General features: G+C 33.5%; 2 protein-coding genes across 2 annotated transcripts; one reads left to right on the top strand and one right to left on the bottom strand.

Annotated features, from left to right (window-relative positions):
• Window positions 1-1,320: 1,320 nt before the first annotated feature.
• Window positions 1,321-2,187, top strand: LOC111616254. Its single transcript, XM_023357690.1, has 2 exons — window positions 1,321-1,434; window positions 1,833-2,187. Exons 1-2 carry the CDS (start codon window positions 1,401-1,403, stop codon window positions 2,162-2,164), a joined length of 366 nt encoding a protein of 121 aa, XP_023213458.1. The 5' UTR covers window positions 1,321-1,400; the 3' UTR covers window positions 2,165-2,187.
• Window positions 2,188-8,216: 6,029 nt separating this feature from the next.
• Window positions 8,217-8,600, bottom strand: LOC111616253 (E3 ubiquitin-protein ligase RNF114-like). Its single transcript, XM_023357689.1, has one exon. It carries the CDS (start codon window positions 8,598-8,600, stop codon window positions 8,217-8,219), a length of 384 nt encoding a protein of 127 aa, XP_023213457.1.
• Between the last annotated feature and the right edge of the window lie 8,938 nt (window positions 8,601-17,538).

Here is a 17,538-nt window from a genome sequence, read left to right on the forward strand (position 1 = left end):
AATTGTATTTGTTTCAGTAATTGCTCTGTCGAGAAGCGGAGAAGGTAGAAACAGAAACGCTCAAGACCGCAGTTCCATTTTCGACCTAGTAACGTTGAATAAAAGAAGTAACATTGTTAGCGATGTATTACGTCGTATAACTGATAATAATCTAACCACTAAACCAAATAAAACACCTTCTATTATACCTGCCATTAAACCCGATGATGTACCTGTTGAAATCGTAAATCAACTTCCACCTGATGAAATCGTAATTCAACCTGCACCTGTTATCATAATTATTCCAGGACCTGTAGGGTAAAATGGGGAATTTCCTTCAATAGAATAATTCGATCAATTCATATGTAAAAAAATAAAAATTGCTCACGTGACAGGAAAAATTTGATTAAAAGTTTACCTGACTAATAAGTTAATTTTCGGTGTTTCTGGATGATATTTCTTAATTGTTTATACGGAATTATGTAGATCCAACATTGTTAATTACTTATGGCTTTTGCACTTTCATTTAATAAATCAAATTTTCTTTCTCTGACATTTCTCTCTTAAGTGCTGGAAATTCTTACATTTTACTTAAACCCCAGCCCATAGTCGGTGCCAAATTTGGTCTCGTGTCTCGTCTTATTGTAGGAATTGTTCTCGTCCCGTATCTGGTGTTAAGTCTGGTATCGTACCAAACTTTATAATTTTCCTGTATCGTGTCCACTAAAATGGAAATAATAACCAAAGAAAATTTTAGAAAATTACTACAAAACCGAATCCCAAATTCGATAAATAAGATCTTTCTATATAATACGTCTCTGTAATCCAAAAAAAATATGGTAGACGGACTCACAGCCAAATATTGACATGCAAATAAATAACATTCAAGGTATAAAATTAANAGTAGTTCGGCTGCCCGATGACGTTTTACCGAATTATAGGAGTTTTTTTACCATGTTTGTACGGATACCGTCGCAATTTTTTCGCCGTCATATAGAAATCCGAATTATAAAAACCCGTGTTATAGGGGGAGTCTATTGTATACATTAAGTCCTCAAATCTGCTTGTAAGCTGGATAATGCGGAACATTGGTAGATTGTCACTCGCTTTGCCCAAAGTTAGAATTAGCCAGTTAATCCTAGTCTATGCCAGTGTTAAATATTTTCATCGGCAAATAAACCAAATAAAAATCAGTACTGTATAAATATAACAATTAAGAAATTTATAGAACGGAAATAAACACCTGGAATATAAATGAACATTTCACGTGATTCGCTGTACGACGAATAGCACCTGTGACGTAGGCAAGTTTGTTTCCCATCCAAATGTCACGTGACTGATGACATTTGTGAATAAACCATAGAGTTTCCGATCGTCGCAAACGGTGCTTTTAACTCGCTTACAAAGAGGAAACACGAGAAATGAATAAGTTCACGTTTATATTCGTCATTATCGGTGAGTTTCATTGTTTTATATTATTTTATATATTATTACAAACTGGTTCTATTATTATCCTATAGTAATTTATACAGTAGGCCTACATATTATACGTGAAAGCAGTATCGACGGCCAAGTAGACTGAAAACTGTAATTGCAGATGTTAAAAATAACGAATTTGTTATTAAAAACAAACCATTCTTCTCGTTAGACGTAATTTTAGTTTAAAATTTGATTATTTCAATTATTATAGAAACATTTCATTATCTAAGAGAACGGAATACAAGTTAAATCGTAGTAAAACAAGATAAACAAACCTATTAAGTCCATTATTTTTTCTCGAAGATTTCTTTTTGCAAAAATTAAAATAATTAGTAATTTACAAAGTTATAAAAGCAGAACTGTATTTCTTTCAGTAATTGCTCTGTCGAGAAGCGGAGAAGGTAGAAACAGAAATGCCCAAGACCGCAATTCCATTTACGATGTGCTAAAGTTAAATAGAAGAAGTAACATTGTTAGCGGTTCATTACGTCGTATAACTGATGATAATCCAACTACTAATCCAACTAAAACACCTACTGTTATACCTGCCATTAAATCCGTTGATGTACCTGTTGAAATCTTAAATCAACTTCCACCTGCTGAAATCGTAATTCAACCTGCACCTTTCAACGTAATTATTCCAGGAGCTATATTGTCAAGTGGAAGAATTTCCTTCAATAGGGTAATCCGATCAATCCATATGTAAAAAGATTACAATTGCTCACGTGTCAGGGAAAATTTGGTTAAAAGTTTACCTGACTAATAATTAATTTTCGGTGTTTCCGGATGATATTTCTTGATTGTTTATACGGAATTATGTAAACCCAACATTGTTAATTATTTATGGATTTTGCACTTTCATTTAATAAATAAATTATTCTTTATCTAACATTTCTCTCTTAAGTGCTGGAAATTCCCCCACTTTACTTAAACCCAAACCCGTAATCGGTACCAAATTTAATCCAATGTCTCGTCTTATTGTCGGAATTGTTCCCGTCCTGTATCTGGTGTTAAGTCTGGTATCGTACAGTACAAGACACTATACGTTTTCCTGTATCGTATCCACCACGAGGAATAAAAAATACAAAGAGAATTTAAGAAAATTATTACAAAATTCGATAAATAAGAAGAAAGGCCAGTACTATAAATAGAAAAGTCCTAGATTTATTATTGTAATAAAACGCTTTATTTGCCAGTTACTTGCAACGTTTGATTAATAAAAAGAAAATAAATGCATGATTTTAAAAAAAATGAGGAATACATTTTATTTCAAACGTTGAAGCATAATGTGATTTTCGGTAGGGGAAATTCGTGCATCGGTGTCTTTCGTCTTAATCTTTCAAAACTTTATCCGGGTTTTTGGATATGTTGTCCCTGTATATCACACCTCTCTTGATAACAATAGAGTCATGCCGGTCATCTGTCATCTATCAAAGTTTTCTACGGAATAGTTTTCTGGAAAATATTTTGAATTGTTATCGTGTCACACACGACTCTCCGCTTTTCTTACATTTCGACGTTTTCCGATATTCCTAGTGTCAGCTTTTTAAAAGTTTTAAAAAGCTGACACCAGGAACATACAGTACGTGTAAAAATCCATTATATGTATTCTATTATCGTAGCACGTAGTGTATTACGTCACATGTACTGTACGTGAAGTTACATATTAGCTAGTATTTTCCAGTTAAACGAAGAGTTTCTTCTCTGTGTATGTGTGCGTGTATAAAACAACAATAGAAACGCGATTATCCCAAACTTAAGATTATATAGAACAGTTTTTTAAAGCTGAACGTCTAGTATTTTATTGAACACACCATACTCTGTGGTGTGTACAGTAAAATACTAGACGTTCAGCTTTAAAAAACTGTTCTATATAATCTTAAGTTTGGGATAATCGCGTTTCTATTGTTGTTTTATACACGCACACATACACAGAGAAGAAACTCTTCGTTTAACTGGAAAATACTAGCTAATATGTAACTTCACGTACAGTACATGTGACGTAATACACTACGTGCTACGATAATAGAATACATATAATGGATTTTTACACGTACTGTATGTTCCTGGTGTCAGCTTTTTAAAACTTTTAAAAAGCTGACACTAGGAATATCGGAAAACGTCGAAATGTAAGAAAAGCGGAGAGTCGTGTGTGACACGATAACAATTCAAAATATTTTCCAGAAAACTATTCCGTAGAAAACTTTGATAGATGACAGATGACCGGCATGACTCTATTGTTATCAAGAGAGGTGTGATATACAGGGACAACATATCCAAAAACCCGGATAAAGTTTTGAAAGATTAAGACGAAAGACACCGATGCACGAATTTCCCCTACCGAAAATCACATTATGCTTCAACGTTTGAAATAAAATGTATTCCTCATTTTTTTTAAAATCATGCATTTATTTTCTTTTTATTAATCAAACGTTGCAAGTAACTGGCAAATAAAGCGTTTTATTACAATAATAAATCTAGGACTTTTCTATTTATAGTACTGGCCTTTCTTCTTATTTATCGAATTTTGTAATAATTTTCTTAAATTCTCTTTGTATTTTTTATTCCTCGTGGTGGATACGATACAGGAAAACGTATAGTGTCTTGTACTGTACGATACCAGACTTAACACCAGATACAGGACGGGAACAATTCCGACAATAAGACGAGACATTGGATTAAATTTGGTACCGATTACGGGTTTGGGTTTAAGTAAAGTGGGGGAATTTCCAGCACTTAAGAGAGAAATGTTAGATAAAGAATAATTTATTTATTAAATGAAAGTGCAAAATCCATAAATAATTAACAATGTTGGGTTTACATAATTCCGTATAAACAATCAAGAAATATCATCCGGAAACACCGAAAATTAATTATTAGTCAGGTAAACTTTTAATCAAATTTTCCCTGACACGTGAGCAATTGTAATCTTTTTACATATGGATTGATCGGATTACCCTATTGAAGGAAATTCTTCCACTTGACAATATAGCTCCTGGAATAATTACGTTGAAAGGTGCAGGTTGAATTACGATTTCAGCAGGTGGNAATCGCTCACTTGTCAGGGAAAAATTGATTAAAAGTTTACCTGACTAATAAGTTAATTTTCGGTGTTTCTGGATGATATTTCTTAATTGTTTATACGGAATTATGTAGACCCAACATTGTTAATTACTTAATTAATTATAACTTTTGCACTTTCATTTAATAAATAAATTTTTCTTTATCTAACATTTCTCTCTTAAGTGCTGGAAATTCTCCCACTTTACTTAAACCCCAACCTGTAATCGGCGCCAAATTTGGTCCCGTGTCTCGTCTTATTATCGGAATCGTTCTCGTCCTGTATCTGGTGTTATGTCTGGTATCGTACCACACCCTGTACTTTTTTTGTATCGTGTCCACTACAACGGAAATAATAACCAAAGAGATTTTAAGAAAATTACTACAAAACCGAATAAAAAATTCGAAAAATAAGAATAAATAAAGATCAATACTATCACTAGAGAAGTAGTGAATTTATTATTATAATAAAACGCTTTGTTTGCCAGTTACTTGAACGCTGGTGTTATAAAAAGAAAATAAATGCATAATTTAAAAATAAGTTACAAATGCGTTTTATTTCAAACGTTGAAGCATAATATAATTTTCTGTAAGGGAAATTCGTACATCGGGGTCTTTTGCCTCAATCTTTCAAAACTCTCTCCGGTATGGATTTTCGGGTGTGTTGCCCTTGTACTGTACATGACACTTCTCTTGATAACAATAGAGTCGTACCGTCATCTGTCATCTGTCAAATTTTTCTACGGAATAGTTTTCTGAAGAAAATTTTGAATTGAAATCACGTCACTTCCGATACAGTAGAGAAATCCGTATATAAACCTCCAAGAACAAGCTTTCCATATCCGGTCTCGATTTTCATTTTTCTATCTCCGTTCTCGAGACGAACAAAGAAAAGACAGACAGTTAAAATGAACTGAAATCCCGAATTTAAATTAACACACGACACTACTAATAATTATTATTGGTTTATCGGAAAATATATCAAGCAGAGGGTTTTTTGGGCAATTTGCTGTTCCATTTTTGTAGGAGGAAGTGTACAAGTATAATANAGCACTGAAGAAGGGTTGGATGTTTGTACCAACCTGAAATGCATTTGTCATTTTTTTAAAAATAAAAGTGTAGTTCCTAACTGAAAATTTGGCTGTGAGTCCGTCTACCTTATTTTTTGGATCACAGAGACGCATTATATAGAAAGATCTAACATACCGCAATCCAGTTATATAGTCGAAAAATAAGAATAAATAAAGATCAGTACTATCAATAGAAAAGTAGTGAATTTATCATTATAATAAAACGCTTTCTTTGCCAGTTACTTGAACGCTTGAGTTATAAAAAGAAAATAAATGCACAATTTAAAAATAAGTTACAAATGCGTTTTATTTCAAACGTTGAAGCATAATATAATTTCGGTACAGGAAATTCGTACATCGGGGTTTTTCGCCTCAATGTTTCAAAACTTTATGTATGTTCGGATGTGTTGCCCCTGTACATGATACTTATCTTGATAACAATAGAGTCGTACCGGTCATCTGTCATCTATCAAATTTCTCTACGGAATAGCTTTCTGAAGAAACTTTTGGATTGAAACACGTCACTTCCGGTACAGTAGGAAAATCCGTATATAAACTTCCAAGCATAAGCTATCCGTATCCGGTAGCTATTCCATTTTTGTAGGAGGAAGTGTACAAGTAGAATAGTGAATAGTGTTTACGGACATTAATTTTACTTTCAGCCTTAATGTAGACAAATATTTAACGTATTATACGGAAAGACAATTTCAATACGATAAGTGTGAGAATTCGAATACCCTGGTTTTATTCGATCAATTTTAAACGATTTATTATTATTTTAAATTAATATGTTTATAAGTTTTGAAAGAAAAATCTTTATTTAAACTAAAGAAAACCGCTAAACCACACTTCCTAACCAACGGAAGTTAAACATCCTTTCTCTTTTCCCTTATCTTAAAAATTTTAATCATTAAACAGAAGTTCAACCCCTCTAAAAATCCCCACTCGTCCCGTTGACGTGTTAAAAATCCTACAAGCTAATTGGTGGAGATCTCCGAATATAGCAGTTAACTTCCTTTCATCCAGGAGTTCCTCGAAGGTCTTCATAGAGCTAAGATCCTATTCAAAAGCTAACATCCATAATTCTGAAGGAGTGCATCGAAATTTCTCCATGTAAGAAGACGTATTCCATACGAGTCTTCAAAAAACCAACGCCCGTAATCATAGAAGAGTCCGTCACCATTTTCTCCGAAGATGAAGCAGTATTTCTCGAGAGCCGTCGAATTTCTCAAGATGAAGAAGTAAAATACACGATTATCCTATCGAGAAGCTACAGTCGCGGAATAAACAACGAACTTTTCTCGACGCTTTCAACGGCAAGACATCGTTAAAATACAAAATAGCTACAAATCTGTTAAGGTAGTATAACTTTAGAACCCCTGTAATCTTTCTCTCACGCGAGTTAGAAAACTTTCGTATATTGTAATCTTGGTTTATTTTAATCTTGTTTCATTAAATTTTTGTTATATTATTTAAATATGGTCTCATTAATGACTAAAATCCAGGACGTCGTCCACTTCACTTACTTGCGACCCTCCCAATCGGGATTCCTCGAGAATGCGTGATTATCTGGTGTCATAAAAAAGCATCTATCGGGGAAACTTACGAACTCCTGATCTTAATTAAAAATTTTAGTAGGTCATCCGTTGACAAAGTGTGCCAATCTAACGATTGTCTGCCACGTAAGTGACATAGAGTTAGAGTGAACAGCTCTACACCCTTGGCTTTTCACAGTAACTATTGAAATCGTCTTGACACTTTACTTTCTTGTTACTTTCCTGGCTTTTACAATATAACATTGTCATCGTGTCGCACATGACCCTCCGGTTTTCTTATTTTCCGACGTTTTCCGACTCCCGATTTCCAAAAGTTTTAAAAAGCTCGCATCTGCAATGTGCTCGTTTCTATGTTAGTGTCTATTTTTGTAAAATCTACTACATGTATTATATTATCGTAACACGTAGTGTATTACCTCACAAGTACGTAATGTTAGATATATATAGATTCATGGCGATACAATCGACAGATAAGCCAGTAGTTTCCAGTTACACGAAGAGTTTTTCTCTGTGTGTTATACTCTGTGGTGTGTACAGTTCAATGCTACACGTTCAGCTTTAAAAAACTGTTGTATATAATCTTAAGTTTGGGATAATCGCGTTTCTGTTGGTTTTTTTATATCCATAAATCTATTCCCACAACCTGGTGTGTGTACGCACCAAGTATGAAAGCGAATCTATCAATCTACCTACCTCTTTACTAATTACTATTCATAGGAATAAATTAGCAGGTTAATTTGAATTCCGTATGCAACGCAAAGTCAAAAAAATATTTAATAATCCACACCTCAGAAAATTCCATTTGTAATGAAATAAGCTTATGTATTCTTTTATTGCGACTCCCTTCTACTTGCATATAATTTAATCTCCGGAAGGATCATATATAATGAGGATTTTAATCATTTTGATTTGCCGAAACCAAGCGAAATTCGTATTCAAAATTATTGACTATAATTTTTATTCTCGTCTGTTTTAAATGACGTCGTGACGATCTCGATTTATTCACATTTTTTCAAAGCGCCCTTCGGACAGATCAACGAACGTCCACGCCTCTTGTCGTTTTTCGGACGCTTTAAGAGCCCGTTCGGCGCGATTCTCTTTTGGCACATCGAATGATTTTCGTACAAGCAGAGGTTCTCTTGTTGGAATTTTTGGCGGCCTCTTCGCACGTTGTCGTGTGCTTACGTAGTCCGGATAAGAGAGTTGTTTTCCCACAATAACGGCAATTGACGTAATGTGTGGCCATGAATTTTTTCATTTCTCTGACTCGATCGTCTCTCTTTGTAATTCTGCGTATCGGAGATTGACACATCGGACAAACTTTCCAGATTTTTCCGGCGCTCTCGATACACGTCTTGCGGTAGAGATGGCCGCGTGGCAGAGAAACCGGATCGATGTAAACATCCAGACAAATAGGACATTTCGTCTGAAAAATATCTAATTCTTCCGCTGCCATTTTTCGACGCGGTTTTCCAACAATCGGCCAGATATTATTGGTCTATAATACGAATTGTTTCTATTGTTTATTCGTTCAATTATTTCGTATTCCAATCATTTTATAATTGAATTTAGATGTTGTACTTATTAAATTTACATCTTTCGTATACAAGAAATGCATTATCGTGTCCAAGTGGTTCTATTATATGCCGTTTAGTCTAATAACGCTAACAGAATGTCGTACAAATCTCTTTCCTCCTGGCGGTGCACGCAACAAAAAACACAAACTTATATTTTCCTATTACTTTTCCGACTGTTATATATGACAGAGGGAAAGAAAGGCCATCGATCAAAACACGACCCTTAAAATTTTTACATTTTGGCTCGGAGAATCTTGAAACGGCGAGAAATGCAAAAAACTTCGGGGTTTTTCCATTTGTATGGATATTAGTTTGTGAGGGGCACGAGTTTGTTCACCCTGTTTGAAACTTAATAACTTTTGTGCTTTTTGTCGAAAATTTCCGAAATTTTGCAGGGAGATAGAGAAGATCGTGTGTATCTTCAGTAGGGTCGGACTTAAGAATGAGTATACTGGTTACTGGCGTTTACATTTTTTTATTAAGTTCATCTATACCCTCAAAATTAAGCTGTTTGTCATTTTATAATAATTGAAAGTATAAAATTCTAAAAATGTAATACGATAACGAACGACGCCACCAAATTTTGTCGGAAATGTTAGACAACTCGTTGCTGTTTTTTAATTAAGTGAAAAAGTATTTATGTCTGTTCTAACTAAGTTTATGGTTTGATGAGATACGGGAACGCAATTTGTGGGCTATCTGCGAACGGAAATGCCTCCAGAGAGGACTTTCGATAAAAAAACTGGCTCCTGTTTTAGTGTTACTATCGTAAAGAAAACAAGAAAAGTGTGATTGGGCCGCCTGTTGGTACAGAGCGAACCGCGACCCACTGCCATTGTTTGCTGGCTTTATTCATTGGATTACTGGTGAGAGTTTTAACTAGAAACAATCAATCTATATAAAATGAGTGTCGTAACGGTGTACTTCTTTGGCCGTTGACATAGGAGTCGTCTCCAGCCAACGTGGAAGGTTATATCGAAATTTAAATACTTGTGGAAGCAAAGGTGGCGCAATTATTGCGCCCCGGTTCAGTTCTTCTCTTTCATCCTCTGTTCCTGGCAGACAACGACTACGTTTGGTCGAATTATTAATACTTTCAACCTCCTTCCCTAAAATTCCCTTCTTTATATCGGACCATCGGTATGGTGGCATTCGTTATTTTGGTCATTTGGTGTAATAAACCCTTACGTAAGGTAACCTTCGTAAATATAAATCAAATACTATAATATAATACGATAGAAGGGTTACAAGTACGAAATAATCTAACAAACTTAATCTTTGCTGTTGTTATTTTTTGTCCGGGTCATCTGCTAGTATACAATAAGTTAAATATTTAAGTACATTAATTTACATTTACGGCTGAACGTAAAATTAATGTCCGTAAATGTTAATGCAATATTCTACTTGTACGCTTTCTCTTACAAAAAGGGACAGCAAATTGCACAAAAAATGCCTCTGCTTGATATATTCTTCGCTCAACCAATAATAACTGTTATTAGTGTCATATGTTAATTGACATTTAAATTGCAGATTTATACATTATAGTTTACAAAGTAATCAATGTATAAATGTATTTCTTTCAGTAATCACTTTGTCGGGAAGTGGAGAAGGTAGAAACAGAAATGTCACACTTGTAACTGTAATTCGTCCTGTACCTGTTCCTATATCTAGCTCTAAACGCCGTTTCATACCTGGTACCAAAGTTGGTTCGGTATCTCGTCCTATTCACGGAATTCTTCCTCGTTTAGTACCCGGTGTTCAGTCTGGTATCACACCAGACCCTATACGTTTTCCCGGATCGTTTCCTGCACTGGGAAGAGAATAAACAGAGAGAATGTAAGAAAATTTTAACAAAACTGTGTCCAAAATTCAAAAAGTTATAATAAATAAAGATCAGTACCATAAATAAATAAATTCTAGATTTATTATGTTAACTTGATATAACTTCCGGTACAGACCAGAAGTTTCTACATCAGTGTCTTCGGCCGTCAGCTATTCATTTAAAGTCGACAATATTGTTTAAAATCACAACTAACGATCCTCGAAGGCATACACTCCTAATTTGCTAAAAACTGTCGAAAAGTTATTGGGTTAAGTGAATTTATTACATTCATTTGTTACTCATATCGAATTGTCTCGTATCATACTTATTCACGTTGTCATCACCTTACCAAATTCGTTTGCATTTTGACTGCTAAATAACTGTACTCAGATCGAACAGGGTAATTACCATTACCTGGTGTATATATACGTTAAGACTGAAGCCCTCATATCTGCTTGTAAGCTGGATAAAGCGCAACATTGATAGATTGTCACTCGCTTTGCCCAAAGTTAGAATTAGCCAGTTAATCCTAGTCTATGCCAGTGTTAAATATTTTTATCGGCAAATAAACCAAATGAAAATCAGTACTGTATAAATATAATAATTAAGAAATTTATAGAACAGAAATACACCTAAAATATAAATGAATATTTCACGTGATTCGCTGTACGACGAATAGCACCTGTGACGTAGGCAAGTTTGTTTCCCATCCAAATATCACGTGACTGATGACATTTGTGAATAAATCATAGCGTTTCGGATAGTCACAAACGGTGCTTTTAACTCGCTTACAAAGAAGAAACACGAGAAATGAATAAGTTTACGTTTATATTCGTCACTATCAGTGAGTTTCATTGTTTTATATTATTTTATATATTATTACAAAGTGGTTCTATCATTATCGTATAATAATTTATACGGTAGACCTACATATTATACATGAAAGTAGAACCGACGGCTGAGTAGGCTGAAAACTACAATTGCAGGTGTTAAAAATGGCTTATTTGTTATTAAAAAACAAACCATTCTTCTCGTTAGACGTAATTTTAGTTTAAAATTTGCTTGTTTTAATTATTATAGAAACATTTCATTATCTAAGAGAACGGAATAAAAGTTAAATCGTAGTAAAACAAGTTTAACGTATTCAGTCCATTATTTTTTCTCGAATATTTCTTTTTAGAAAAATTAAAATAATTAGTAATTTACAAAGTTATAAAAGCAGAACTGTATTTCTTCCAGTAATTGCTCTGTCGAGAAAAGGAGAAGGTAGAAACAGAAATGCCCAAGACCGCAGTTCCATTGACGATGTGCTAAAGTTAAATAGAAGAAGTAACATTGTTAGCTACAATAATCCAACTACTAAACCAACTAAAACACCTACTGTTATACCTGCCATTAAATCCGTTGATGTACCTGATGAAATCGTAATTCAACTTCCAACTGCTATTGTAATTCAACCTGCACCTGTTAACGTAATTATTCCAGGACCATTATCAGGATAAATTGGGAAATTTTCTTCAAATAGGATAATCCGATCAATTCATATGTAAAAAGATTACAATTGCTCACGTGAGAGGAAAAATTTGATTAAAAGTTTACCTGACTAATAAGTTAATTTTCGGTGTTTCTGGGTGATATTTCTTAATTGTTTATACGGAATTATGTAGATCCAGCATTGTTAATTACTTGTGGCTTTTGCACTTTCATTTAATAAATAAATTTTTCTTTATCTTACATTTCTCGCTTTAGTGCTTGAAATTCTCCCACTTTACTTGAACCCCAACCCGCAGTCGGTACCAGACCTTATACTTTTCCTGTATGGTATCCACCACGAGGAATAAAAAATATAAAGAGCATTTAAGAAAATTATTACAAAATTCCAAAAATAAAAATAAAGGTCAGTACTATAAATAGAAAAGTCCTGGATTTATTATTGTAATAAAACACTTTATTTGCCAGTTACTTGTAACGTTTGATTTATAAAAAGAAAATAAATGCATAACTTTAATATTTCAAACGTTGAAGCATAATGTGATTTTCGGTACGGGAAATTCGTGCATCGGTGTCTTTCGTCTTAATCTTTCAAAACATTATCTGGATTTTTGGGTGTGTTGCCCCTGTATATCACACCTCTCTTGATAACAATAGAGTTATGCCGGTCATCTGTCATCTATCAAATTTTTCTACGGAATAGTTTTCTGGAAAACATTTTGAATTGTTATCGTGTCAGACACGACTCTCCGCTTTTCTTACATTTCGACTTTTTCGACTTGTGATTTCTAAAAGTTTTAAAAAGCTGACACCAGGAATGTGCGTGTAAAAATCTATTATATGTATTCTATTGCATACTATTTGATCGTGAACGACTAGAGCTAAAATTACTACTAAATCAACAAGGAATTAACTGGCCCTGCCAATTATCAGACATATGGACATCTCTTGAAGTTTATAATGTCTTCACCAGACTTGCTAAAAGTATCTCTAAAATAACACATCAAATAATATAACGCTAAAACTACATGCGCAATCTCATTAACTTGTCTATGATGTGTCTGAACGATAATATTTCAATTGAATGATCGTGCTTCTGGACATGTACCACATTTTCTGTGAAAATTTGTGTTCTTCAAATTGATTCACCTTGTGCATTAGCCAACTATATACTTTATATCTTTAGAGAATAACATTTCCAACTCACAGGGAGTGTGATTTGGAAATGAGGAGCAATCACTAGTGCCAATCTTCATCCAGTCATATTTTGATCATTATTAACTGGTGTCTGTGAACCATCTCTCGGCAGTGTTGTCCTGATGGAAGTGCTCTGCTTTCCTATGCGTCAACCACCCGTCGCGTTCATTGTCCTAATCGCAGTGCCTTGGATGTACTGTACTAATGGAACTACAGTGAAATTGCGCTCAAGAATAAGGCTACGTGCTATAGGTAAGTATTGTGCCTCATCGAATAATATCTACAGAGTTTGCACTACTCTCAAAGTTTGCATCCTGAAAGCAATACTACTGTATGTGATATACAACTGATCATCATGGTCTGATTATGTGTGAACCAAAACAATGTCCCTCAACAATCTTATCTATTTATTTTTATTTTATTTCATTTTTTTTATTTTCGTTTGTTTTATTTTTTTTGTTTTGTTTTATTTACCATTACTACAACTTAATGTTATTTAATTTTCTTTATGAATATATATTGTAACGTATTTGTATTGTTTATCTCCTGGTAATGCTCCATGCGGGGCCAGGAATGTACTTGACAGTACATAGTAAATAAAAATGAATGAATGAATGAATGAATATGTATTCTATTATCGTAGCACGTAGTGTATTACCTCACATGTACTGTACGTAAAGTTAGATATTAGCTAGTAGTTTCCAGTTACACGAAGAGTTTCTTCTCTGTGTATTATACTCTGTGGTGTGTACAGTGCAATGCTACACGTTCAGCTTTAAAAAACTGTTGTATATAATCTTAAGTTTGGGATAATCGCGTTTCTATTGTTTTTTTATATCCATAAATCTATTCCCACAACCTGGTGTGTGTACGCACCAAGTATGAAAGCGAATGGTCCCCTTTACAAATTACTATGCATAGGAATAAATTAACAGGGTAATTTCAACTCCTTATGCAACGAAAAGTCAGAGATATTTAATAATTCACATCTCAGAAAATTGCATTTGTAATGAAACAAAACTCAACTACAGTTATAGTATAATACCGGACAAATGGAATGAAGTCATTTTTACCATGATATTTAAACAAGGGAACAAACAGGAACCAATCAATTACAGACCAATAGCTCTTCTGTCTTGTCTACGGAAAGTATTCACTGCAGTATTAGCTAATAAATTTAACCATTGGACAGCTGATAATAATTATAGAAATGATACGCAATTTGCATTTGTGGAAGGAGGTGGTACTCAGACAGCTCTCTTTGTGTTGTTATCACTAATTCAAATACAGTTGCTTAAGAAAAGACATAAAGTGTTCGCCCTTTTTTTGGACCTTGAAAAAGCATACGATATGATTAGCATTACAGACCTACAAAGTAAGATGAAGAAATGTGGAGCAAATGAACCTTTGATAAAAATGATAGGATTGCTGTTTGGAAAATATAAGACAATCATTAAACAAGATGCAAAGATCTGGACACCGTTTATTACCAACAGAGGACTACTACAAGGAGATCCGTTGTCCCCATATCTTTTCAATTTTTATCTATATGACCTAAATACTTGTTTTCAAAGAGACGAAGATGGCATTCAAATCGAAAATCAGACAATACATACCATATCGTATGCCGATGACATTGTGTTAATAGCTCCTACAGCAGCTGCGCTCCGTAGAAAGATTCAACAAATTTGTGAGTACTTAGAAAAATTAAGAGTTAAAATAAATCCAAATAAATCAACAATAATGATATTCAGAAATGGTAGTAATGTATCCAAAAAGCACATGTCCTTTTTTATTAATAAAGAAGAAGTGAAGATAGTTAAGGAAATAAAATTTTTAGGAATAACATTTACACCAAACCTTTCGTTTGAGAAACATTATAAAAATTCAATAAATAAAGCAAAAATTGTAATAAATAACTTAATTGGTCTATTCTGTAAGACAAAACTAAAGCACTTGGGAACACACTTTCGACTTTTTAATTCACTTGTAATGAATTCAATGGGCTATGCGGCCCCAGTTTGGAGTATGGATAAATTTAATGATTTCGAAAAAATACAGAATATATTTATACGCAAGATATTCCAGTTAGAATTTAATATCCCGGGCAGTGCTTTAAGACTAGAAACAAATAGATTTAGACTAAACACTATATTAATAAAAAGATATTTAATGTTTCTACAAAAAATTATTAAGGCAGAAGACATAACAACAAAATTACTGTTTTTACTATATCACAAATCAAGGGAAACGGATTTAAGACGAAGTTGGATAATACAGCTATCGAAGATAGTAAATAAATACGGATTCTCTATTAAATTGTTTTTGGATCGTACACATAATATGGAGCAGTATAGTAAAGAAATAATATACAGAGCTATGGAGCTCTCCATCGTTCAAGACATTGAAGACATACGAAAACGGGAAAATACAAGCTGGTATGCAACAATTTTAAATTACCCAGTAAATAATAATTATATATTGACAAATCTAGCTTTTAACATCAAAAAGTTTTTTATACAGATCAGGCTAAATAAAAATGGAATAATTATAAATGATAAATATATAGACTATACCCAAAGTAAATGTCCAAAATGTACCAAAATCTTATCTAGAGTTCATATTATATGTGAATGCTGTAATGAAAAAGATAAATTACAAAGGCTCCAGATGGGATTGCTAGCTAACTGTAATAGTGAGATGGAAATGTTTAAGATTTTTGACAGAGCCAATACTAACACAATTTATTTGTTATATAACTATGTTAAACAATTTATTAAATGATAATTGTAAAAAAATATTAATGTAAAATATGTTGATAAGAAGAGAATATATGAAATGTAAAATTAATACGCGTAATAAAGTTGGATTTTACCTGACAGGTAATAAAGTTGGCTAGTGACTTGTAAAGACAGGCTAGTGACTTGTAATAAAGTTGGATTTTACCTGACAGGTATACCTGAACAGGTGCGCCTTCCGGTATACTCGAACCTATCGATGGCGGATCTGAGAATTTTTTTTATTTATACTTTGATGGTTATCGCTCCTCGTGGGGCTTCCGTATTATTTTCTGAGTATTCATTATGTGTGTAACACCTGAACAAGCGCTATTTTGAGGGAGGCATTTCTCCAGTCGGAAGATCGCCACGTTTCGCGTTGGAGTAACAAATAAAAGAAATGAAATAATTTCATGCTTGTTTCGTGTTATATTTTAATTTATAGGTGATAAAAAATGGGTATGAAATTATGGTGATGAAAAATTGTTATCGAGCTTTATTACAGGGCGATGAACTCGCCTGTAATAAACATGTATTTATTACAGGTGGTCATCGCGTTGATACGTGAATTAACCTATAAAGTCACAGCTTTATTCTCGGAAAATAGAGGAAAAATATGCCGTTTGTATATCAAATATACAAAATATAAAAACGGTCAGGTAATAAATTAATGAGTCATTAAAAATCGACAATATTATTTAAAATCACAACTAACTATCCTCGGTATTTAATCAAAGGCATACACTTCTGATTTGCTAATAACTGTCGAAAAGTTATTGGGTAAAGTGTATTTATTAGCTTCATTTGTTACTCATATCAAATTGTCTCGTATCATACTTATTCATATTGTCGTCGTTTTACCAAATTCGTTTGCATTTTGACTGCTAAATAACTGTACGCAGATTGAACAGGGTAATTACCATTACCTGGTGTATATATACGTTAAGGCTGAAGCCCTCAAATCTGCTTGTAATCTGGATAAAGCGCAACATTGATAGATTGTCACTCGCTTTGCCCAAAGTTAGAATTAGCCAGTTAATTTTAGTTAAGTATTTTCATCGGCAAATAAACCAAATAAAAATCAGTACTGTATAAATATAACAATTAAGAAATTTATAGAACTGAAATAAACACCTGGAATATAAATGAATATTTCACGTGATTCGCTGTATGACGAATCACGTGAACACCTCCGACGTAGTCAAGTTTATTCTACATCCAAATATCACGTGACTGATGACATTTGTGAATAAATCATAGCGTTTCGGATAGTCGCAAACGGTGCATTTAACTCGCTTACAAAGAGGAAACACGAGAAATGAATAAGTTCACGTTTATATTCGTCATTATCGGTGAGTTTCATTGTTTTATATTATTACAAAGTGGTTCTATCATCATCGTATAATAATTTATACGGTAGGCCTACATATTATACGTGAAAGCAGTATCGACGGCTAAGTAGAATGAAAACTGTAATTGCAGGGTGTTAAAAGTGGCAAATTTGTTATTAAAATACAAACCATTCTTCTC

The sequence above is a fragment of the Centruroides sculpturatus genome, unplaced genomic scaffold (assembly GCF_000671375.1).
Source record: "Centruroides sculpturatus isolate CEXI.00-Female unplaced genomic scaffold, Cexi_2.0 scaffold2517, whole genome shotgun sequence".
Classification (NCBI taxonomy): domain Eukaryota; kingdom Metazoa; phylum Arthropoda; class Arachnida; order Scorpiones; family Buthidae; genus Centruroides; species Centruroides sculpturatus.

Excerpts from the sequence above, each read along its gene's own strand:
- LOC111616253 (XM_023357689.1), bottom strand. The coding sequence starts at position 8,600 with ATGGCAGCGGAAGAATTAGATATTTTTCAGACGAAATGTCCTATTTGT.
- LOC111616254 (XM_023357690.1), top strand. The coding sequence starts at position 1,401 with ATGAATAAGTTCACGTTTATATTCGTCATTATCG. Across the intron at positions 1,435-1,832 it reads GTTTATATTCGTCATTATCG|TAATTGCTCTGTCGAGAAGC; the intron begins GTGAGTTTCATT and ends TATTTCTTTCAG.